General features: G+C 39.8%; 1 protein-coding gene across 1 annotated transcript in view; it reads right to left on the bottom strand.

The window, feature by feature from the left end:
* Window positions 1–26916, bottom strand: part of melt (ventricular zone expressed PH domain-containing protein melted) — a 671576-nt gene that overhangs the window by 123064 nt on the left and 521596 nt on the right. Inside the window, exon 16 of the mRNA XM_080267230.1 lies at window positions 244–379. Within this exon, the coding sequence (XP_080123356.1) occupies window positions 244–379 (136 nt within the window). The remainder of the gene's footprint in view (window positions 1–243; window positions 380–26916) is intronic.

Raw genomic sequence — 26916 nt, 5'->3', positions numbered from 1 at the left:
AGGGCTTAGTGTTAGTGTCTGTGATGTTCTTGATTTACATAAACATATCACAACATTACATATCACAACAAGGTAAATACAATTAGGTAACTAGGGAAATACATGCTGTACGGATTTCTTCTGTATATATCTTGGATGGCAAATATGAGACCTACCAAGTGCAACTGGGAGCATCAATATTTCAATTTAGTGTGAGCGGTGTCTGCATTGTACTCAAACTTAAGTCAGCAGTGGATGTCTTACCTTCAATACCACAGCGTACAGGGAGAGGAAGCTTAACAAAAACTTTCTGCATGTAGGCTTTGATTTTATCAAGGTGCTTTTCACAAAAGTGCTGGACTGTATCCCTCATAGCAAATGGTTCAAACACACTTATTCTCTGAAAAAAATAAAAGAACTAAATAAATAAATAATAAGTTCCTTAATCTATAATTACATACCTGTATGGTATACAAAACAATATTCTTTTCAGTATAGCCATATGCTCACTCTCACATACACCTAGCTCTGGTTAACAAGAGCAAATCAAGCTGTCTTACAACACCACATGAGATTATGCAGAGATGATGGGTGCACACCACCTCAAAATAATGCTTATACTGATGATGATGTTACTGGTACCCCAAGCTCCTCGAATGTGAACTAAGCAGAATGCAGGCCCAAATTTCCCTATTACAGGCCACCACCCTCCTTTAGGGGACATGGAAAGAGATGAGGGATATTTATCTAACCACGCAGAAGAGCGACCAGGTAAATCAATGTCACTGCTTGAAGGCATCCCTCTCCAGGTCCCCCGAGTACTGCTGATGTTGTTGCCCAATCCCAGTTCATTAATCAAGCAGACCTATCAACTGCAGTAAGCAACCGGCCCTATGGGGTAGCTGCATCCAAACTACATTCACTTTAGGGTCTCACAGTGGATGACTGTAAGTCCTGGAGTGTGATCCTGAAACTTATAGGCATTGTTTATCTATTTTTACATGATGTGATACATAAATCACGAACCCAAACCTTGAGTTCCAAATCTGCTGCCTTGTTACAACAGTTCTGGCCTTTTGGTTGTTCTTCTTTTACCTGCTTTTCCTGTAAACAACACTGTTATTTTAAGATAAGACAAAATTATGATCACCTGTGGTCGGACTTGTTAGCTTCATATCGCTCATTCTGACCCTTCTAACTATATGCCAGTGACAGCTTTATCTGCTTCTATCTCCATGTTCTTCATCACATAATTTAGTGGCCCCTTGGGTGTAATACCTTTAAATGTACCTTTTGAAGCACTCATCGAATACAAAAATAGCCTTTAATGTATCACACTGATGAATCACATGTGAATTTGTACCAAAAGTGAATGGTTACATTTCAGGAAACATAGGACCATAAAACTGACTTGTATCTGATGCCACAAAAATATGACTCTTATGTACTATACAAAAAATTTATAGGCTACATAAAAGACAACACAGGAAATTCAAACTGGTTTGTATTTACCAACTATGAAATACTGTATAGTGTACAAAGAAAACAGAACTGGGTCTTAGGTGAGAATTAATCCCACCTTCGCAAAGTCAGACACAGAAATGAGAGAGAGAGAGAGAGCTGAAGCCTTAATGAAAGTACTGAATCAGCACATCCTTGGAGAAGTAATCTAAAAAGTGAACTGAGGAAGATAATTTTCTGACATCACAGGCTTTTGGAGTGTAGGTGAGATCTGCTAACTCTAAAATAGTACATTACGATTTAGAAATCTATACTGAGGAGTCGTGTTTCATCAAAGCTGGCCAAACACACAAAGAAGTAAAACTAAAGTGTTGTAAAGGTTAACAACGCTACAGAGGGCCAGAACCAGGCATAAAGTATGAAGTGAACCATCAGACATTAGTGCAGTTTATCTTATTTGTTTCTCTACAGTAAAAGGTTCTAACTCAATATCTCTTAAAAACCCAGGGAATGGAAAATCATTAGTGCTATCAAGTCTGTGCAGAACTTCAAGGTCTTGTGGCCAGTTCAGAGACATAAGTGCTTGGAGAGAAGAAGAAGAAAAAAAAAAGGGGAGGGGGTTTGTACAGGAACCAAAGACCTTACAACATGGACAACAATGGGAGAGAGTCTAAGCTATGCCCAAAGAAGAAAGTGAGGATCTAATAAATTAAAGAGATTTCCACTCACACAGCTATGTTAATCTGCATTCCTGTGACGGCTAAAAATGCAAAACTTGGTGCCATTAACCTAGTACACTGCATGAAAGTGGCACTGACAAGGAGCCTACACTTGGTGACACTGTGCACCCTGGGTGAAGCAACTGCAGTGTCTACCTGGAAGCCAAATCTCTTCATATTCAGTGTCTACCTGGAAGCCAAATCTCTTCATATTCAGTGTCTACCTGGAAGCCAAATCTCTTCATATTCAGTGTCTACCTGGAAGCCAAATCTCTTTATACTTCCTTGCACCTTATTGTGGGAAAGACCCTGGTCCAACCTTCGTGGGGTTCAACCACATGGGGATGCCAGATCCCTACAGAGTGTATGTACTGTTCTGTACCTTCAGAATAGCTGTACAGAAGCAGCTGCTTATTACTTTGGTTGATTGGTCTACTTGGGCAGACAGACGAGTGTTAAGCAACAACAACTGTATAAGAGAGACTGTATTAACTGCAACTCATTAATGCTATGTACAGTATGAGCCTAACTTGCTTAATAATAAGCTTTCTAAAGATATATCCTACTATTCTGAGATAAAACAGACATATGACAGTGACTTAGGGGTGACTGAAAACAAACAGTGGCACTTACCCCGACAGATGATGATGACTGACTTGGTGTGGAGTGTGGGGGTGGGGGGGGGATGATGCTGAGGAGTTGAGGTTACGGTTGGCCTGAAAACCTCAAAAAGTCAAATCTACAGTGTCATATGTGGTGGTGGCTGGTTGGCCAGGTGCTGCTTGTAAGGGCAGGGAGGATGGAGCTTGGTGCAACAGTGGTGGATGATAGGATGTGATAAGTTGCAAGGGCCAGTTGTAGAGTCTTCAGTAGAGTCATTGCTCAGGCCACAAGGCAATCAATCACAACTCTAAACTCCTTAAAGCATGCTGCGTCATACATGCTCAGCATCCTGCCCTTTATATCTCTGCAAACTGGCGGAATTCACTTGGATGCCTCAGTATCAACACATCAGGTCATGCTGATTGTGTTGGTAATAACTGGCTGGCTCCAGATGCCTCTTCTCTTTGGCTAACTTCTTCAATATGAGGTTGTTGACAGTTGTCTGCAGCTCTAGATTAGGCAGCTCATTCCTGGCCTCCTTCTCAGGCTGATGCCTTCATCGGCGATGCTAAATGTGACTTTGTCAGGAGCTGACAGTGAATCCACGATGAGACTGGGTGACTCAGCTGGATACATGCAGTACGTGAGTTCACCAACCATGATGACTTCCCTCAACTGTCACATTATCTCAGGGCTGGACAAAGTTAGCATGTTTTTCAGACTACATTTCTTCCAAATCTCCTATACAGTCTGACATGGTACTGCCCACCTCCACTCTAAATCAACATTTACAAAGTTGACTTTGACACTAATCCAATCCCAGTGCTTTAAGCCTTACAACTCCACCCCCCTGTCCATCATCTGCAGCAGCCATTCATAAAAGGTCTAGAAGATGAGCTCCTTAACCCCTACACCGCGGGCATGTTTACCGATGTTTTGCGTGTGCCGCGGGGTTATTCGGGCTCCGACAGACTCTCAAAAAATATTTGACAAAAATCAGTTATTAGTCCTAGAATATTAAAATTACATATGCTTATGGCACATACCTTCAGCTTTCTCCTGGAATGTTTGTTGAGCCTTCGTCAGTTACCGTAGGACTTGTGGAGACCTCTGAAGTTGGGTAACGAAGTCTCCACTTTACACTTCCCGACAACCCGTAATATTGATTACCACAGCCAGATATTAACACTATAAACACTACTCTATGATTTTCAAGTAGTTTGGGATCCATACTCCAAAAAAAACCCCACTGTGAAAGCAATGAAAATTACGAGTGCGTCTGACCGTCGCACTGGCACTAGTTCACTCTTGGTACTCTGTCATTTATTATTCATAAAACCCCTCACACTTTATATTTCTATTACTATATAACACTTATATATATCTACAGTCTTTATCCATAAGTTTCCTTCAGTAGTATTAGTTTATTGTCACTGTAGGGATTCAATTTCTTTCAGTAAAATACGTAGCATTCACTTTCTCGTCCTGTATACTAGCATTGAGAGTGAATGTCACTTTCATCTTCACTCTCATAACTCATAGTATTCAGACATGCTAGAGTGAAACTTTCACTTTCATTACTCCTAGGGTATATACTCGTATTCTTATAATACTACTCATTTACATTTCTATTTACGTTCTCTATTTTATTTACGTTATTTACATTTCTATTTTATTTACACTGTGTTATGCACTGTCACATGAAGTAACTTATAAAACTATTTTCCATTGTTCATGTATATTTACATTCATTACTTTCACTTGCTGTTTACACATTATTTACACATTATTTACAATTCCACTTGCACTGTTTTACTCAATAGAAAGATCGTAGTCACTCTTTTATCAATTGTCAGCCCTTTACCTCTTTCCACACGAGGTTTAGTAAGGGGTAAAGGTCACAGGGCCCTTTGCATGGGGGTGAAAAAGTCCCTGAAGTCAGCAAGAAGAAACAGAAGTACCTCCACTTCGGAAGATGAGAGTAAACTGATAAGGGAGGGCCGGGGTAGAGGCCTACTTAGGGGATATTCAGTGCTACCAATGTTAGCTCTTGAAACAGCTATGTATAGCACTGAAATGATTGGCAGGAAATCTAAACAATACATTATAAATTAGGTAGTTCCAGGTGAATGTAAATATCACTTAGGCTTCTCCCTTCCCTCCTTACATGTATATTTATTACGAAAATAGATTATACGGCATATTTCAAGGGGAAAAACAACAGTGAAAATTAGCGAATGAGTGCACGTGAGGTGTTGTCAGGTGATAATTAGCCAATTCTAGGTGTATGGCACTCTCACTTACCTTATTTCTTTCTTGTATATATTATTTGGTATAAGAATAGGACATAGGGCTTATTTCAATGGATCAAATCAGTGAAAAATTCCAGGGAAGATTTACTTAACGTAGCACGCTGGGCAGGCGAGAGGATAGGGTAATGGAGGGGGGGTAGGGAGGGGAGTCAAGAACGGGGAGAAATGGCTAAATTGTCAACAATGGATGGGAGTACAGATGAGATTAGGAGTGCTGTCTAGTGTTGGACATTGGCAGTACTGATAGATGATACAAGCCCCCACTTGGAAGCCCGGGTGAATTCAAAATAACACAGAATCACAAAAGCGATGCCCCGCGGTATAATCCCTTGCTCCAAAGCGTCACGAAAGTGACGCCCCGCGGTTAAGGGGTTAAACCAGAGAAGATATCTTCACTGAGGGGCTGCAACTTGGTGATGGCACCAGGTGGCAAAAATAACTACTTCAACAAGTGGATGATGGCTGATGAGATCAGCCACACATCCAGGGCAATTACCCTGTGTCAGAACCATCTTAAAAGGTCAGACTTTTTTTCTTGCTCCTGAGATGAGTGTCCAAGTGAATAGCTAACAGCTGCAGATTGCAGTCCCAGTTTGTATTCACACAGAACAATCGAGTGAGATGTTTCTTGCTCCCCTTGCTGTCGAGCACCATCATCTCCTCCTGCGTGAGAAAGGCAGAGGAAGGTTGATGCTTCCTGAACAACCCAGTCTTGTCCATATTAAACGTCCGTGCAACGTTGTAGACATCTTCTTCTATCACCTTCTTTAACCCTTTAACCACGGGCTTGTTTTGCTTTTTCTTGCGGCTCCCGCGGGCACATTCGCGCTTCAATAGACTCTCTAAAAATATTTGCCAAAAATCAGTTATTAGTCCTAGAATATTAAAATCATATATGCTTATGGCACATACCTTCAGCTTTCTCCTGGGGTGTTTGTTGAGCCTTCGTCTAGTACCATAGGACTTGTGGAGACCTCTGAAGTTGGGTACCAAAGTCTCCACTTTACACTTCCCGACAACCCATAATATGATTACCACAGTCTGATATTATCACTAGAAACACTATTCTATGATTCTCAAATAGTTTGGAATCCATACTCCAAAAAAAAACACTGTGTAAGCAATGAAAATTATGAGGGCGTATGACCTTCCCACTCGCGCTAGTTCGCCGCTGGTGTTCTGTCATTTATTATTCATAAAAACACTCACAGTTAATATTTCTATTACTATATAACACATATATATATCTACAGTCTTTATCCATAAGTTTCCTTCAGTAATAGTAGTTTATTGTCACTGTAGGCATTCAATTTCTTTCAGTAAAATACGTAGCATTCACTTTCTCGTCCTGTATACTAGCATTGAGAGTGAATGTCACTTTCACCTTCACTCTCATAACTCATAGTATTCATACATGCTAGAGTGAAACTTTCACTTTCATTACTCCTAGGGTATATACAGGTAAGCCCTTAATTCACGTGAGGGTTAGGTTCCCAGACCCTTCGCGTATGTGGTAAATTCGCGTATATGTTCTGCCCTTGTGTGCACATAATTACGCAAGTCTATACGTATATTACATCTGAATAATACTGTTTATGCACTACATATACCTTATAAACTAGCATAAAGTATTAAAAACAACAAAAATGTAACAAATTTAAAACTGAAACCTGACAAGCACAGGCGTAGGTGGAGACACTTCAGCAGTCTGGTGCACTAGCCCTCACTGCCTCCCGTATGCTACATTCTGCCTTCTTTATTGTATGAACAGTTGACTCATTCACCCCAAACATGCGGTTACAAGACAATTCACAGGCGTAGGTGGAGACACTTTAGCAGTCTGGTGCACCAGCCCTCTCTCACTCACTGTCTTCCATATGCTACGTTCTCCTTCTTTATTGTATGAACAGTTGACTCACCCCAAACATACGGTTCTGAGACAATTCACCATCAAGTCAATTCACCGTCAAAACATGGACAATTCCCTGTCATTCTATTAATATACTTATTATTGATTAATTAATACTTTAATAACTAATTTTCAGGGAGATTTTATAACTATATAAGTAAAAAACTAGTGTACTGTACTTGCTAAATAAACTGGTATGTAAATAAATGACGGGGAATCGTCCTGACAGAGAATTGTCGCCGACATTCCTCCCTGAAGTTTGTCCAACACTAACTTTCTCTGTCAGCAACATGACTTTACAAGTCAGTTTTGGTGTGTTACCACATGCATCACTAGCACTACGCTTATGCCCCATGTTGACAGACAAGGCAAGTAATTACTGGAAGGCAGAAAAATAAGCCACAAATAACGATTTGCAAGTCATGCATGGTTCGACTGTTCGGCTCCCACACACACATACACACACACACATACATATATGTGTGCACACGGGCAGCAGGTAGGCATTTTTTATACTTTATTTATTTCTCTTGTACAATGAAATTACTTATTTGAATACTATAATTTTGTTTTAATTATTGTACGAAAAATTCGTGGATAACCGAAATCACGTGAAAAAAGTTCGCGTGAATTACGGGATAACCTGTATTCTTATTCTTATAAAACTACTCATTTACATTTCTATTTACGTTCTCTATTTTATTTACGTTATTTACATTTCTATTTTATTTACACTGTATTATGCACTGTCACTTGAAGTAACTTATAAAACTATTTTCCACTGTTCACGTATATTTACATTCATTACTTTCACTTGCTGTTTACACATTATTAACACATTATTTACAATTCCACTTGCACTGTTTTACTGAATAGAAAGATCATAGTCACTCTTTTATCAACTGTCAGCCCTTTACCTCTTTCCACACGAGATTTAGTAGGGGGTAAAGGTCACAGGGCCCTTTGCATGGGGCTGAAAAGACGAGGGAGTTAGCATGAGCAAATCAGATGTACCTTCACTTTGAAAGACGACAGTGAACTGATAGTGGTGGCCTCTTGCCGCCTGGCTTGGGTGAGTGCAATACTACCAACTTTAGCATTGTGAGACCTGCTAATATATAGCAATGAAATGATTGGCAGGAAACCAAGACAATACATAATAAATTAGGTAGTTCCAGGTGAATGTAAATATCACTTAGGCTTCTCCCTTCCCTCCTTATATGTATATTTATTACGAAAATAGATTATAAGGCATATTTCAAGGGGAAATAAACAGCGAAAATTAGCGAACGAGTGCATGTGAGGTGTTGTCAGGTGATAATTAGCCAATTCCAGGTGTATGGCACTATCACTTACCTTATTTCTTTTTTGTATATATTATTTGGTATAAGAATAGGGAATAGGGCTTATTTCAATGGATGAAATCAGTGGAAAATTCCAGGGAAGATTTACTTAGTGTAGAATACAGTGTGGTGGCCTGCAATAATTAGGTAGTTCCTGGTGAATGTAAATATCACTTTCGCTTCTCCCTTCCTTTCTTATATATATTTTTATTACGAAAATAGATTATACAGCATATTTCAAGGGGAAATAAACAGCGAAAATTAGCGAACGAGTGCACATGAGGTGTTGTCAGGTGATAATTAGCCAATTCTAGGTGTATGGCACTCTCACTTACCTTATTTCTTTCTTGTATATATTATTTGGTATAAGAATAGGGCATAGGGCTTATTTCAATGGATGAAATCAGTGAAAAATTCCAGGGAAGATTTACTTAGCGTAGCACGGCCAGGCAGGCGAGAGGATAGGATAATGGAGGGGGGGTAAGGAGGGGAGTCAAGAACGGGGAGAAATGGCTAAATTGTCAACAATGGATGGGAGTACAGATGAGATTAGGAGTGCTGACTAGTGATGGACATTGGCAGTACTGATAGATGATACAAGCCACCACTTGAAAGCCCGGGTGAATTCAAAATAACACAGAATCACAAATGTGACGCCCCGCGGTATGATCCCTTGCTCCCAAGCGTCACAAAAGTGACGCCCCACGGTTAAGGGGTTAACAATGGAGGAAAGGAGGCAGCAATTTCAGCATCTGCACTGGATGCCTCACTGTGCTCACCATGAATGCAGCCATGGTGAAGCCCATGATACCACAAAAACCTGTGCAACCATCTTTTGCTCAAACAGAAATGCTCTAGATTGTCTGCATGATTTGGAACACTGCAGCATAGATTTCTTTGAGCGTATGGCAATGCATTGCTACCAACAGGCAGGTTCTGATCATACGGCACACACACATACTTCATAAGAAAATTATCTTTTCAAAGGAATACAGTCCTTCACATCACTTCTTACTGCACTTCCCTATGAAACAAGACAAACTGCAAGATCTGCTTTATCACTGTATTTTTGTACTGTACAAACTGCAGCATTTTGTTTGTCTAATTAGTTAGTTGTTTTCCAGGGAGAGGCACTAGCCCTCCGCCAATCCACTCGCTGACACGTATGGAACACGTATTGGTTGGTTATAAGGGTAACACCCAGCGTATTAAATTATTTCCTGGCTTACGGGAAATCACTTGGCTTGTCACCCAGTGTAGAGTCACCCTGAAGTGGAGTATCACTACACTGAGTGCGTGGATGATGGACATTCCCACTGACTATGTAACTCCAAATGCTCCTCTCCAATGAGTTATCTGAAAGGAGCATGTGGTGTTACATGGAGAGACAGACTGACAAATGAGGAAGTGAAGAAGCATTGTGGTGTGGATGTGGATGTGACAGAATGCATTAGGAGGTGTATGGTGTGTCGGGGAGAGCAGGTGGAGATTGTCAGAAGTGAAAGAATTGAACTTGCTGGTGAATCTCTTGAGTGTATGGAAGAGTTTTGTTATTTGGGAGACATGTTGTGTGCTGGAGGTGGGGCTGAAGCTAGCTCTGTGGCTAGGGTGAGAAGTGGTTGGAAGAAGTTCAGGGAGATCTTGCCTCTCCTGACATAGAGAGGACTCTCCCTACGAGCTAAGGGGTCTTTGTATGCAGCATGTGTTAGGAGTGTAATGCTATATGGTAGTGAGAGCTGGGCAGTGAAAGAGGAAGATATTCGCTGGCTCAGACGTACAGAAATGACAATGATTAGGTGGATGTGTAGTGCATCCCTGCGTCCAAAGTCTGAGGGAGCTGGGTTCACGATGGAAGAGTTGAGGTAGGATGGGACTGGAGTGTATTGGTGTTGTGATGGGGAGAGGTAGATTGAGATGGTTTGGACATGTGGAGAGGATGGGGGATGATAATTGGGTGAGGAAGATGAGAAGTGTCAATATTGGGGGTGGGGTTACGAGGGGTAGACCGACAAAGACATGGGACGAGGTCATTAAGTGTGACCTCAGGGTTAAGGGACTGAACATGGAGGCTGCAACAGATTGTGCAGCATGGAAAGCTGCCATTAGGTGACGAAGGCTGACGCATGCAAGCACGTTGGAGCCTTTAAAAACGAACGAACGATATTTAAGTATACATATATATATATACAGGTAACTCGCACGGAACACGTGGGTTTCGTTCCTACGGTGCCGTGTTAGGTGCGAAATCGCGTATATTTAAACTACTCCGTATTTTGCTCCCTAGACCCCCCAAATGTGTTGTTTTGCTGTTATATGTCACTGGTAATCACTAGAAAGCACTTTAAGTGGTTAGAAGGTTTATTTAATGTTATAACTCACAAATACAGTACTCCAGAGCAAAACTTCAACACACAAATACTGTACGTAAACACAAGGAAACATTCCAACGCCGATCATAGGTAATCTTATAAATCAGGTTAACTGGTACCAGTGCTTTAACATACAAGTACATACCAGAACAGTACATTTTTAACTTAGAAATGCAGTACTGTGATATCGAATGATTTCAGTACTGTTTGGAATGGCTGGAAAAAAAAATGTTATGAATACATTTTCACCTTTTTGATATATGTTTATGGTAGTTTCGAGTTATTTTTTACGTTATCGTTGTGCCCATGCTTGGAAAAGGGAGCGAAAGAGTTGAATTTTCAGTCCTAAATGAGAAAACTGCACGTCCTCCAAGGCTAGACTCTGCCACGGGAGAATAAAGTGGAGGGTCAGTCCAATTAGCAATAAGGAAGTTGTGTCACAACTTCCAGCTCCCACACCACGAGAATGGCTAAAAATAGAATCGTAATGCAGTTTCAGAACCAACAATAAGTCTAATTATTACGAATACAGATACAAAGCAGAAATAAATACGTTTACAGACGGGGAAAACGTACTTCTTCCGTCATAACATGTTCATCTTTATCATTTTACGTTCATCTTTATCATTTTACCTTGTTATTTTCGCAATATGCATTGCTGTCTCGTAAACAGGGTGGTTGTTTGTGTTTTGCAAGGGAGGAAAAAGATTGTATTTTCTGTCTGGGTCGAGATAATGGGTGTAACTATGTGTGGTTAGGCATGGCCACGAGCGAAAAAATCGTACATCTACTCATCACGATAGCAGGTGGTGAACTGACAGATGATACATGAGAGGGTGAAGTCAAGGTCGGTCTCATGTCCCAGATTTTCGTTCACTTCCCGAAAGTTTTCACAGTTTTCTACAAGTTGCATTACATCAAATGATCCAAACCATTACAGCAAACCTGAGCAAATAGGTAAAGATACCAAGACAAAAATGTATTTTTCTCTTATTATAAGTCTTTAACGAACAAACAAAAAAGGCAATAATCCGACGCCGATCATGGGTAACCATATAAATCAGGTTAACTGGTTACAAGGCTTTATTTAATTATTTAACTTTATTTAAAGTGCTTACAAGTACAGTACATACCAGAACAGTAAATATTTAACTTACAAATACAGTTTATACTGTAGAAAAGCAGTACAATAAGAGTTTAACGAACAAACAAAAAAGGCAATACAGGTAACTCGCACGGAACACGTGGGTTTCGTTCCAACCGTGCCGTGTTCCGTGCGAAATCGCGTATATTTAAACTACTCCGTATTTTGCTCCCTAGACCCCCCAAATGTGTTGTTTTGCTGTTATCTGTCACTGGTAATCACTAGAAAGCACTTTAAGTGGTTAGAAGGTTTATTTAATGTTATAACTCACAAATACAGTACTCCAGAGCAAAACTTCAACACACAAATACTGTACGTAAACACAAGGAAACATTCCGACGCCGATCATAGGTAATCATATAAATCAGGTTAACTGGTACCAGTGCTTTAACATACAAGTACATACCAGAACAGTACATATTTAACTTAGAAGTGCAGTACTGTGATATCGAATGATTTCAGTACATAATCTGTTAGGAATGGCTGAAAAAAAAAAATATATGAATACATTTTCACTTTTTAGATATATATTTATGGTAGTTTCGAGTTATTTTTTTACGTTATCGTTGTGCCCATGCTTGGAAAAGGGAGCGAAAGAGTTGAATTTTCAAGCCTAAATGAGAAAACTGCACGTCTTCCAAGGCTAGACTCTGCCATGGGAGAATCAAGTAGAGGGTCAGTCCGATTAGCAATAAGGAAGTTGTGTCACAACTTCCAGCTCCCACACCACGAGAATGGCTAAAAATAGAATCGTAATGCAGTTTCAGAACTAACAATAAGTCTAATTATTACGAATACAGATACAAAGCAGAAATAAATACATTTACAGACGGGGAAAACGTACTTCTTCCATCATAACATGTTCATCTCTCTCTATCATTTTACGTTCATCTTTATCATTTTACCTTGTTACTTTCGCAATATATATTGCTGTCTCGTAAACAGGGTGGTTGTTTGTGTTTTGCAAGAGAGGAAAAAGATTGTATTTTCTGTCTGGGTCGAGATAATGGGTGTACCTGTGTGTGGTTAGGCATGGCCACGAGCGAAAAAATCGTACATCCACTCATCACGATAGCAGGTGGTCAACTGACAGATGATACATGAGAGGCCCGAGGGTGAAGTCAAGGTCAGTCTCATGTCCCAGATTTTCGTTCACTTCCCGAAAGTTTATTCACAGTTTTCTACAAGTTGCATTGCATCAAATGATCCAAACCATTACAGCAAACCTGAGCAAATAGGTAAAGATACCAAGACAAAAATGTATTTTTCTTTTATTATAAGTCTTTAACGAACAAACAAAAAAGGCAATATTCCGACCCCGATCATGGGTAATCATATAAATCAGGTTAACTGGCTACAAGGCTTTATTTAATGCTTTAACTGCTTACAAGTACATACCAGAACAGTAAATATTTAACTTACAAATACAGTACTGTAGAAAAGCAGTACAGTAAGAGTTTAACGAACAAACAAAAAAGGCAATATTCCGACGCCAATCATGGGTAATCATATAATTCGGGTTAACTGGTTACAAGGCTTTATTTAATGATTTAACTTTATTTAAGTGCTTACAAGTACAATACATACGAGAACAGTAAATATTTAACTTACAAATACTGTACAGTATTGTGGAAAAAACGAACAAATAAAAAAGGCAATATTCTGACGCCTATCAGGTAAACTGGTTATAAGACTTTATTTCTTGCTTTAACGTTATTTAATAGTACTTTAAGTTGCACATAAACTCACCAGAACAGTGCAGTACTGTAAATATTTAACTTACAAATACTATGTTACTGTACTCGGGAATGTCTCACTCACTAATTTCCCGCCTAGATCGTCACGTAATCAAAACAAACCGCGCGCTGCAGTGACGTTCGAGGATTTGATCTTTCAAAGGCCTCTCCTGCGTTAATTTGTAGTTTTCATAATGGTTTTTTAATCTTACGTTGTCTTATATGTATCCCAGCCCTTACCGTGTATAATTGCGAGCGCGTTCCGTGAGATCGTGTTCCGTGCGAGTTACCTGTATTCCGACGCCGATCATGGGCAATCATATAATTCAGGTTAACTGGTTACAAGGCTTTATTTAATTATTTAACTTTATTTAAAGTGCTTACAAGTACAGTATATATGAGAACAGTAAATATTTAACTTACAAATACTGTACAGTACTGTGGAAAAAACGAACAAATAAAAAAGGCAATATTCTGACGCCTATCAGGTAAACTGGTTATAAGACTTTATTTCTTGCTTTAACGTTATTTAATAGTACTTTAAGTTGCACATAAACTTACCAGAACAGTACAGTACCGTAAATATTTAACTTACAAATACTGTGCTACTGTACTCGGGAATGTCTTACTCACTGAATAATTTCCTGCCTAGATCGTCACGTAATCAAAACAAACCGCGCGCTGTGGTGACGTTCGAGGATTTGATCTTTCAAAGGCCTCTCCTGTGTTAATTTGTAGTTTTCATAATGGTTTTTTAATCTTACGTTGTCTTATATGTATCCCAGCCCTTACCGTGTATAATTGTGAGCGCGTTCCGTGAGATCGTGTTCCGTGCGAGTTACCTGTGTATATATATATATATATATATATATACAGCATATATATAAATATATATACAGTATATATATATATATATATATATATATATATATATATATATATATATATATATATATACTGTATATATATTTATATATATGCTGTATATATATATATACAGTAATCCCTCCAATATCTGACATAATAGAGCCATAGGCAGGTCCGGATAGTGGTCCTGTCCGGATATTGGGCCCCAGCTTATGGACTTTTACTTATGGACCCTAACTCTGAAAAACACCTATACAACTCCCTCTGGACATGCATTGCACCTATTCAAGACCCAAATCACACCAATATGGGACATAAAAGACTGAAATAAATGCAAAAGAACCATAAAATGAGGTTTTAGAGGTGAGTTTATACAATATTATCCATTCTGGGTACTTACAAGTCCCTGGCTCCTGGACTGGTTTGAACCGCCAGTTTGCAGTCCACAGTTAATCCTCTGCACTCTAAACTCTAATTTCTTAACACTGCACAACACTGTAAATTCCTGTGTGTTCTAGTGGCAAGGTATTGCAGTTTATTCACAAAAAACAAGCACCTGTGGCTTGCACTGTTATGAGTATCTGCTCTCCATCGGAGTTAAGCTGTGACTGTTGATGTTGGTGGGGTAACAGAGTTGCCAGATCGCAACAGCCACATTACCAATCTCCTCAACTTTCATTGTCAAATATAACTTTTCATTACCAAATTCATAAAGCTAGCATATATTCTTCATTAATTATATATACAAGTGGAAATACATGTAATCACTCTCCTTATAACTAACACCATGTTGATTATTTTCACACTATGTAGGGTAGCAGATTAATCAGAGGGAGCAAACAATCCACCATCTCCATCCTGTGTATCCTCATACATGTGAAAAATCCATTTGGTAATGCATTATTCTAATGCATTACCAAACGAATTTTTCATTACCAAATTGGCCCACACTTGGTAATGAAAAATACCAAATGGCAACCTGGCAGGGGAGGGGGGAGGGGGAGGAAGGAAGGGGTGAAGGGACCATGGTGCAACAGCTGTTCGGCACCAGGCGGGAATTTCAAATTATGGGAGGGAAAAAAAAGTCAGATTTTTTTCGAATTTTTTGCGGTTTTTGGCCCATTTTGGGAATATTGGATCCCAGGAGGATGTCCGGTTAGTGGGGATGTTCGGATATTGGGCGTTCGGATATTAGAGGGATTACTGTACATATATATATATATATATATATATATATATATATATATATATACTGTATATATTTTACATGATGCCTATGTGGTACAGTGGTAAAGTGTGCGTTTTCGTACACTGAAGAACGAGGGTTCGTGCCCCATCAGGGTAATAAACTTTGGGAGCATTCTTCCGATCATGTACTGCTTTGGCGGACATAAGGGGTGCTGCAGTTGAACAAGCGTCGCATAGTGTGCTTGCATCCAGTCGGCTTGCGCGGGCAGATTACACTTGGATGACAGACTACACATACATCCAAAGCCACTCCAACACTACAGTCACACTTACAAGCACTTCTCATCCTACATACAATCTCTACCAGACAGCCTAAGCCACTTGGTAGACATACACTAGTTGTATCATCCCCACTTATGTCGGGATAGGCCGGTCCTGCAGTGGACACTCAAAAACGGCTGATGATGATGATGATGATATATATAAATACGCATATAGACAGATAGATGATAGATAGACAGATATGATATACAGTAAAAGTCCAATATTTCGGCATCCAATTCCCCGGCAAATCTGACATTTCGGCAGTTTTGAGAAACAGTCCCATTTACGAAAATCTCCGATCGTTCGGCAGATTCTCCGATTTTTTTCGTCAGTCTTGAAATTCTCCATGAGGCTCGCCAGCTAGCTACCCGCCTTTACCCGCCTTAGTGAGTGAGATAATGAAAGTGATGGAACGAGTCTACCACTGCCATGAAGCTCAGAGGCTAGCTGTTTCTCCTACAGCATAATGAGAGGACAAACATGTAGTGAGTCTAGCATGGGAAAGAGAATCTGTTTCGCCATGCTTCCGAGTTGTTGCCGTGCTGCTGCCGACTTCTCTTGATTCTTCTGTGTGCTTTGTGAACTTCGTACCGAAATATCTCTGAAATTACTATTCGAGTGTGCTGGGGACTTCTTCCAGCAGTAGCAGACTCCAATCAACCCCTTCTATTGTACATATGTAAATAAGGAACCTACTATAAGTTTAGGTAAGTGCATGTGAACTTGTAGGCCTACTGTACCATTACATTTATATACAGTATGTTCACTAATTTCTTTATTTTTCATATTCATGTACAGAGATAGCCCGATTATCCGGGCTATATGGTGTTAAGGGGTGCCTGATTAATCCGAAAGCACGATTAATCCGGCGGAAACACAAGTACTGTACTGTTAGACTGATTTATTTACCGGTAAATGTACACTTAAGTACCAGAAAGACCTTTTCAGTTCAATGTATATTCCTCCAGCTTGTTTCAGTATTTTTCAGACTATATTCAGTTCGGTAAATCACGTTTTCTTACTGAAAGATTTCCTCCCTGTTAGTATCGTCACGTTCTAAAGCTGTACCTACGATTGTTTCCAGCACAATGGACGAAACTCATCATACTCAAATGTGGACTTCGTTTCCCAACTTCCCAACTGAAGATTAGGTTAGGTTACATTATTAGGTGCAGTTAAGTTAGGTTTGGCCAGGTTTAAACACTTAGATTAGAACAGTGTCTTCTGCCATTATGTTAACGAATCAAAGAGTCGTCACACCAGAACAGATAAAAACAGCGGGGAAAGATTTAACAAGAAATGTTTATTTACCAACCCAGAAATAATCAGAAAAATATAACAGACTATCAGGATGAACTGATTTGGTAAGGTGCTTTTACTGCTTACGGCAAAGTGTATGTTTACCCCCCTCAAATACTCAATGTTCGTGAGTTCAGAAATTTGTGTACTCCCGTGGCAGACCTTGAAACCATTTTTTCAAAGTTATAAAGTCAGTTTCTTTTTCTTACAGATGTGAAAAGACTCGTCTGGTACACCTGGCTTTTTCCCCTCCTCCCTAAACCCATCTTGTGATTTGTTATGATTCGTGAAAGAAAATTAGGGGGCATGTTACATTAGAATTTAAACATAAAGTTAGGGTGCATGTTACTTTAGCATTTAAACATATCGGCGAAAACATCTGGGATGAAAGGACCGCCGAGCTGTTTGGGATTGTAGAGTAGGGTCGTATAAACATACCAGTGACCTTGGTTCCCTTCCCATAATTGTTCGCAGTGTTTATGGCTCTCCCTAACTTAACGTTACTGACACCGGTACAGTAAAGCATTGTTCAAGGCTAACAGCCATAAGGGGTTAATGGAATACATTATTGTTTGTATCAATACTCTCTTTCACACATACACGAACGAACAAAAGAATGTGCAATAAATGTACACTTAACTGTAAGGAGCAGAAATAACTGTATGCTCTGTCGGTCCGAAATGTGTTGGGAAGCGACATCGAACAATGAATGTGGAACTGAATGCCACCTTACGAGAACACTTGAGATGAAAGTATTTTTTCTTATTAGTAAACATAATTGTTCCATTTCGTCCCCTATAATTGTGAAACTCTTAAATTTTCGTCCAAGCATACAGCGTAATAACCTTACCAATTCAATTCATATTCTCTAGTTTGTTTTTGTATTTTTCTAGTTTGTTTTCTTATTATCATAACGTTCCTTAAGCCTTACCTACGTTTGTTTCCGGCATATTGGAAGAAACTTACTCATAATTAGGGTGCATGTTACATTAGCATTTAAACATATCGGCGAAAACATCTGAGATAAAGTGGCAGGCCGCCTGACTGTTTGAGATGGTAGAGGAGGGTCGTGAAAACATACCAGTGACCTTCGTTCCCTTCCCATAATTGTTCGCAGTTTTTTATAGCTCTCCCTAACCCAATATCCCTGACACCGGTACAGTAAAGCATTATTCGAGGCTGACAGCTATGATGGGGTTAATGGAATGCATTATTGTTTGTATTAATTCTCTCTTTCACACATACAGTACACTTAAGAACGAACAAAAGAGTTAACAGTAAATGTAAGAGGAAGAAATAACAATGCTCTGTTGGTCCGAAATGTGTTGGGAGGCGCGATACCTAACGAAGAATGCAGAACTCAATGCTAACTTACGAGAACACATGAGATGAGTATTTTTTTTTTTCTGATTAGAAGACATTCTTGTTTCATTTCGTTCCCTAAAACTAGGAAACCCAATAGTTTTCGTCTATGCATACAGCCTAAAGACCTCACCAATTCACTTCATACTCCTCCAGTTTGTTTTCTGTGTTTTTCTATTTTGAGGGTAGTAAATTACCTTCTCTTGCTGAAAGATTTTCTCTTTTATCACGTTCTTTAAGCCGTACCTACGATTGCTTCGGGCATAATGGAAGAAACTCATGGTACACAAAAGTGGATTTAGTTTCCCAATTTCCCAACTGGAGCCCAGGTTAGGTCACGTTAGGTTAAATTATTAAGTAGTTAAGCAAGGTTAGGCTACGTCAGGAGTAACAGTTGCCTCACCAAACTCCATCCTACCACCCTTGTGATCAAGTTGTGAGCAGGAGGTGTGGGTGGGGGCAGGGTGAGCAAGACTCTCTCTGGTTTATCCATGCCTCTCTCCCTAGAAACTGGATGCTTCCTGTTTAAACCGGAGCTATTGTACGGATAATTCTATGAATTACTATACCACTGAACCATTGGGTCACTGCCCGGATATACCGAAAGCTGGATAATCCGAGCCTGGATAATCGAGCTTCCACTGTATAGTACTGTATTCATTACAGTATTGTACAGTATCAAACAGTATACAGTACTCTCTCCAAACACATTTGTAATGATATGAGTAATGATGATAGTGTTCACCGAAACATATAAGGTACTGAGTGGGTAGGGTTTTCGATAATTCGGCAATTTTGATATTTCGGCTCTTGCCTGGTCCCATAGATGCCGAAAAATCGGACTTCTACTGTATATAGATAGATACAGATAGATATGATAGATAGATAGATCTAGATATAGGTATACAGATTTAATATATGTAGATACATAGATAGATATAGATATAAATACAGATATATAGATTTATATATATATATATATATATATATATATATATATATATATATATATATATATATATATATCATCCACTCCAAGAGGTTTCCCTTTGGTCCTCCTATGTGCTCCAATTTCCACACAAGTCGCTTATGGGGTAGCTTGTCAGAGGCTTTCTCCAGATCTAAGTACACACAATCCACCCAATTATCTCTCTTCTGTAGCACATCAGTTGCTTTTAAATGGAAACTCAATAAATTTGAGAGACACGACCTTCTGTTTCTGAATCCATACTGACTTTCTGCTGAAATGTCTATCTCCACCAAGTACAGTAATTTATCCATCTGTGTTTTAGGATTCTCTTGTACAAATTTGCGACCTTGCTGGTCAGGGACACTGGTCTGTAATTCAGGGTGTGTGTGTGTGTGTGTGTGTGTGTGTGTGTGTGTGTGTGTGTGTGTGTGTGTAGAAAAATAAATATATATATATATATATATATATATATATATAATGCTCCCTTAACATCCATGGGGGTTAGATAACAGACACTTGCGTATGTTAAAAATCCGCAGATATCTGCTGCCCCCCCTGGACTCGCCTTAACCCTTTGGCTGCAGCAGCTGTGATGACAACGTACTAACTGTGCTCATTGCAGAGAAATAGGAAAAAAATTGAGTGTTTTCAATTCGTGTTTTATCCCACTTATCGTTAGTCTTGAGAGGTAAAATTTGTATCAGACAAATGTCAATCTTTCTACTATCATTTGGAACAAATTGCATGTCCGTAGACACTCCAAGCACGGAGAACAATTTGAGAGAATACAAGATGTGTTTTGACTGTCTGATGCAAGAAATAGACCAGGGGGGTGGAAATTTCCACCAAACCACAAGATTTTTTCCATACAAAATAGAGTTACAGCCACATTACCTCATCACAGTAAGTACAATAATAATAAAAATAAAACACTTCTAGCCAGTCTCCTATGATTTTGTTACAATATTCCAGTGTTTACGTTAGACTTTAGCAAAACAGTAACGATGTAAGGAGAATCATTACAAACTTTATGAATGACTTGGTACCACTTACATTTATAAAGCTTATTGATACAATGTCATGAGTCATTTCATAGCATTGCTGCACAGTTTGCAACCACAAAAATGTTCACCAGGTAATGCGCTTAGCATCAGGACTTCTCTGATTAACGCAGAAATATCACTAAATCACTTGTATTTTATCATGGTGATTCACAATACTGTATAATATAAAATAACACTTTCAGACACTCGTATTATTTCAGTGCGATTTGTGTGTGTATTGCTTCATATTATGAGATAGAGAGAGAGAGAGAGAGAGAGAGAGAGAGAGAGAGAGAGAGAGAGAGAAAGAGGGGGGGAGAGGGCAGCAAACCAGTTTAGACTAGCTCATTGAGGGGTACGAGAGAGAGAGAGAGGGGGGGGGAGGGCAGCAAACCGGTTTAGACCAGCTCATAGAGGGTACATGGAAGAAAAGAAATACTCTCAGCCTGTCTTAACTTTTCCCCTGATGAATTAATGGCATAAATAAATGAAGTGGCCAAAAGGAAGAGTGTTATACAGTATTTGATTCACTGGATAATGCCATCACTAAAACAGCCATGAACTGTTTTAGTGATGGCATTATCCAGTGAATCAAATACTGTATAACACTCTTCCTTTTGGCCACTTCATTTATTTATGCCATTAATTCATCAGGGGAAAAGTTAAGACAGGCTGAGAGTATTTCTTTTCTTCCATGTACCCTCTATGAGCTGGTCTAAACCGGTTTGCTGCCCTCCCCCCCCTCTCTCTCTCTCTCTCGTACCCCTCAATGAGCTAGTCTAAACTGGTTTGCTGCCCTCTCCCCCCCTCTTTCTCTCTCTCTCTCTCTCTCTCTATCTCATAATATGAAGCAATACACACACAAATCGCACTGAAATAATACGAGTGTCTGAAAGTGTTATTTTATATTATACAGTATTGTGAATCACCATGATAAAATACAAGTGATTTAGTGATATTTCTGCGTTAATCAGAGAAGTCCTGATGCTAAGCGCATTACCTGGTGAACATTTTTGTGGTTGCAAACTGTGCAGCAATGCTATGAAATGACTCATGACATTGTATCAATAAGCTTTATAAAAGTAAGTGGTACCAAGTCATTCATAAAGTTTGATAAAGTTTGTAATGATTTTCCTTACATCGTTACTGTTTTGCTAAAGTCTAACGTAAACACTGGAATATTGTAACAAAATCATAGGAGACTGGCTAGAAGTGTTTTATTTTTATTATTATTGTACTTACTGTGATGAGGTAATGTGGCTGTAACTCTATTTTGTATGGAAAAAATCTTGTGGTTTGGTGGAAATTTCCACCCCCCTGGTCTATTTCTTGCATCAGACAGTCAAAACACATCTTGTATTCTCTCAAATTGTTCTCCGTGCTTGGAGTGTCTACGGACATGCAATTTGTTCCAAACGATAGTAGAAAGATTGACATTTGTCTGATACAAATTTTACCTCTCAAGACTAACGATAAGTGGGATAAAACACGAATTGAAAACACTCAATTTTTTTCCTATTTCTCTGCAATGAGCACAGTTAGTACGTTGTCATCACAGTTGCTGCAGCCAAAGGGTTAAGGCGAGTCCAGGGGGGGCAGCAGATATCCGCGGATTTTTAACATACGCAGGTGTCTGTTATCTAACCCCCATGGATGTTAAGGGAGCATTATATATATAAATATATACATATATATATATATATATATATATATATATATATATATATATATATTTTTCTACACACACACACACACACACACACACACACACACACACACACACACCCTGAATTACAGACCAGTGTCCCTGACCAGCAAGGTCGCAAATTTGTACAAGAGAATCCTAAAACACAGATGGATAAATTACTGTACTTGGTGGAGATAGACATTTCAGCAGAAAGTCAGTATGGATTCAGAAACAGAAGGTCGTGTCTCTCAAATTTATTGAGTTTCCATTTAAAAGCAACTGATGTGCTACAGAAGAGAGATAATTGGGTGGATTGTGTGTACTTAGATCTGGAGAAAGCCTCTGACAAGCTACCCCATAAGCGACTTGTGTGGAAATTGGAGCACATAGGAGGACCAAAGGGAAACCTCTTGGAGTGGATGAGAGACTTCATGAGAGACAGGCAGATGAGGACAGTAATAAAGGACAAGATCAGGGAAGGGGGACATAACAAGTGGAGTCCCACAGGACTTGGTGCTGGCGCCTGTAATGTTCCTAAATTATGCAAACAATATGGTAGATGGAAATGGACAGTTATTTAAGTCTGTTTGCAGACAATGCACAGATCACGAGGAAAGTAGAAGTTGAAGAAGATTGTAAAATGCTACAGGAAAACCTGGACAGGATTTAAGACTGGAGCTGGGTATGGGAGACGAGTTTCTATCTATCTATCTATTGCCAGACGCCTCAATCCCATTCGGGGTGGCCACAAAAAAATCACTTCCACATCACCATGTCCCCCGCCATTTCACTGCCCTGCTCCCAACTCGCACCCCCCTCTCTCATATACCTCTCCATCCCATCCCTCCATCTCATCCTCGGTCTCCCCCTCCCTCTACCCCCCCCCCACCTCACTCACATACACTCTCTTCGTCAGTCTTTCACCCTCCATCCTTTCCACGTGGCCAAACCACCTCAGTGTATTCCTCCTAACGCTTCCCATCACATCCGCATCCACACCACAACGTTCCTTTATATCCTCATTCGTCAGCCTGTCTCTCTATGTGACTCCACAGGCTCCTCTTAAATAACTCATTTCCACTGCTCTCACTCTTGACTTGTTTCCTTCCAACAACGTCCAACCTTCACTTCCATACGTTACAGTTGGTATCACAATACTGTCATGTAGTAACTTTTTCACTTCCATGCTCACTTCCCTGTTTCTTATCACTGCTTTCAAGGAACCAGCAACCTTTCTTCCCTGCTGTACCCTTTCAAGCACTTCACCCTCCAAACCTGTATCCTTACTCATCACACTACCCAAGTACAGTACTTAAACGTACTCACATTTTCCAATTCCTCACCATCCAAACTCACTGTACATTCACTCACTTCACCTCTCTCAAAGACCATCACTTTACTCTTCCCTACATTCACCTTTAGATTCCGTTTCTTACACACTCTCCCAAACTCATCCACCATGCCTTGCAGCTCCCCTTCGTCTTCACTCAACAACACAGTATCATCTGCAAACAACAGTACAGGGAGATTCCAAACACTACCCTCTCTCACTAGGGTCACTCCAAAATCCACTACAATACCTTGTACCTCTTTTATTACCCCATCCATGTACAGATTGAACAACCATGGAGGCATGACACATCCCTGTTTCAACCCAATCTTCAAAGACAAAAATTCACTCAGTTCACCATCCACACGCACTGCAGCATTAGCACCATCAAACATCCTCTTAACAGCATTCAACATCTTCCCATCTACTCCATATATTCTTCATACTTTCCACAATTCTTGTCTATCCACCCTGTCATATGCTTTCTCCAAATCCATGAAAGCCGAATACAACTTCTTTCCCTTTTCTAAAAGCTTTTCCACTAAAGATCTAAGAATGAATATCTGATCGGCACAACCTCTCCTCTTCCTAAAGCCTCCCTGTTCTTCTACAATTAATTCCTCTGTTCTTTCTCTGACTCTGTCAATAAGTATTCTACCATACTGTACACTTTTCCTATTATACTAAGAAGACAAATGCCCCTATGATTACCACAAACTTCTTTTTCCCCTTTTCCTTTGTACAACAGAATAATTATACCTGACTTCCAATCCTCCGGGACTCTACCTTCCTCCCAGGCCAATCTGCACATCTTCCACATCCATTCTACTACTATCTCTCCCCTATGCTTCAGCATTTCACCACACACTCCATCAATTCCTGGGGCTTTCCCCGATTTAACTTTCTTCATTGCTTTCACAACTTCTATCCTACTGATTTCTTCCTCTCTTCTCACCTCCCTCCTTCTCCCAGCCATTCCCCAGCCATTTATACTCACATTACTTCCATCCTGTATGTTCAACAATTCCTTAAAGTGTTCTCTCCATCTGCTCACTTTTTCTCCCTTCTCCACTAGTAATCTACCATTTTTATCTTTCACTCCCCTGCTAACTTCACTTCCACTCTGTCTTACTCTCTGCACCTCTTTCCAGAACATTTTCTTACAGTCCCTTCACTTTACACTCAAATTCCTTCCAAATTCCTCATCCACTCTCTTCCTACTCTCTCTTACTAATCTTTTCACCTCTCTCTTCCTTTCTGCATATAACTCTCTCTTCCGCCTCTCTACTTCTTCCACGCCCCTATTTCTCATCCATTCATTGTATGCTTTCTTCTTTTGTGCCACTGCCTGTATCACCTCTTCATTCCACAATGCCGTTCCTTGCACCCCCCTCTGTCTTCTCTTCATCCCACACACCACATCACATGCCGCACATATTTCTTCTGTGAATATCCTGCACGCACCTTCCACGTCCCCCATCTGCTCCAATTCATATTTGCCCAATCGTTCCTTCACTTCTCTCTTATATTCTGCCTTTTTCTCATCCTCTTGTAACCCTTCCACTCTCCTTGCAAATACTCCTTCTTCCCGTCCTTCCCTTCTTCTTTTTCTCCACATTAATTGGATCTTAATTCTGGCCACCACCAAGTAGTGGTCAGAAAGTCCACTCCCCCAACCTCTAAAAGCTTCTGCATCCAATACACATCTTCGCATCCTTTCATCCACACACACATAATCAATCATTGCCTTCCTTTCATTCAGTTCACCACCCACCCTTCTCATCACTCGCTATGTATACCTGTGGATCATTTTATGCATGAAGAGGGTATTGGCTATCACCAACCCCCTCCCAGCACAAATGTCCACTAACGCACTGCCATTCCCATCTATCTCAGCAGGCATACCCCACTCACCAACTATTCCATCCACCTTCACATTCTGTACTTTACCATTCATATCACCAATAAAAAACACTCTCTCATTCCTTCCAAACTTTTCCATGCACACTTCCACATCTGTCCAGAACTCTTTTCTCATGCACGATCTTGCGTTGGCGCATACAAGCACGCAATCGCCCACATTTGTATTCCAACTTTCAATCTTACCCACACAATCCTTGACCCAACTGGTCCATACTCTCTTATGTTCTTCTTCCATCTTTTACTCACAACTATACACACTCCTTCTTTTGCCCTCTCATTCTCACCTACTCCTGCACATATACCTCATCCATACTCCCATTCTCTCACACTCTCACCTCTCCATTTAGTTTCAGTTACTCCACATACATCAACTTTCGCACCCTCAAGCACCTGGACAATTTCTCTTTCACCTCATCATTCGCACCTCTTACTTCACTTATTAATACCATTAATTCATCAGAGGAAAAGTTAGGACGTGCTGGGAGTATTTCTTTTCTTTCACGTACCCTCGATGAGCTGGTCTATCCTGGTTTCCTGCCTCCTCCCCCTCTCTCTCTCTGTCATAAATAATATGAAGCAATGCACACCCAAACTGCACTGAAATCATACGAGAGTGGCTGAAAGTGTTATTTTATATCAGACTGTGAATTACTGTGATAAAATACAAGTGATTTAGTTTTATTTCTGCTCTAATCAGAGAAGTCATGATACTAAGTGCATTAGCTAGTGAACATTTTTGTGGTTGCAAAACTGTGCAGCAATGCTATGAAATGACTCATGACATTATATCAATAAGCTTTATAAAAGTAAGTGGTACTAAGTCATTAATAAAGTTTGATAAAATTTGTAATGATTTTCCTTACATCATTACTGTTTTGTTAAAGTCTAACGTAAACACTGGAATATCGTAATAAGATCATAGGAGACTGGCTAGAAGTGTTTTATTTTTATTATTATTGTAATTACTGTGATGAGGTAACATGGCTGTAATTCTACTGTATAACAAAATGCATGTGGTAAATACTATTAACATAATTCGAATTTTTGGCCCACCTCAGGCCATCATCAGGTAATACTATTGTCCTATATAGTCAGCACAGACTTGATGAGAAAAAAAAAAAAACGGGACTTTATTCAACCATAAAACTACATAAAAGCAAGCAAAATCAACCCTCCTCCCCGTACAAAAGCTCAAACAGAAATGCCAAGAACCACTCAGGGAAGACCCAAAGGAATCTACTCAAACCCCCAACTGAAACAACACTTGTCTGTTCGAACACTAAACTCAAACCCAGCAAACTGAAGCAAACAAACCAAACCCAACTATAGGTTCAAATAGAGAATCCAT

This window comes from Coenobita brevimanus, chromosome 23, assembly GCF_032717465.1.
Source record: "Coenobita brevimanus isolate Jiangsu-jjx chromosome 23, ASM3271746v2, whole genome shotgun sequence".
NCBI lineage: Eukaryota > Metazoa > Arthropoda > Malacostraca > Decapoda > Coenobitidae > Coenobita > Coenobita brevimanus.
The sequence above is the reverse complement of the archived record's forward strand: the minus strand, read 5'-3'. Positions and strand labels throughout refer to the sequence as shown.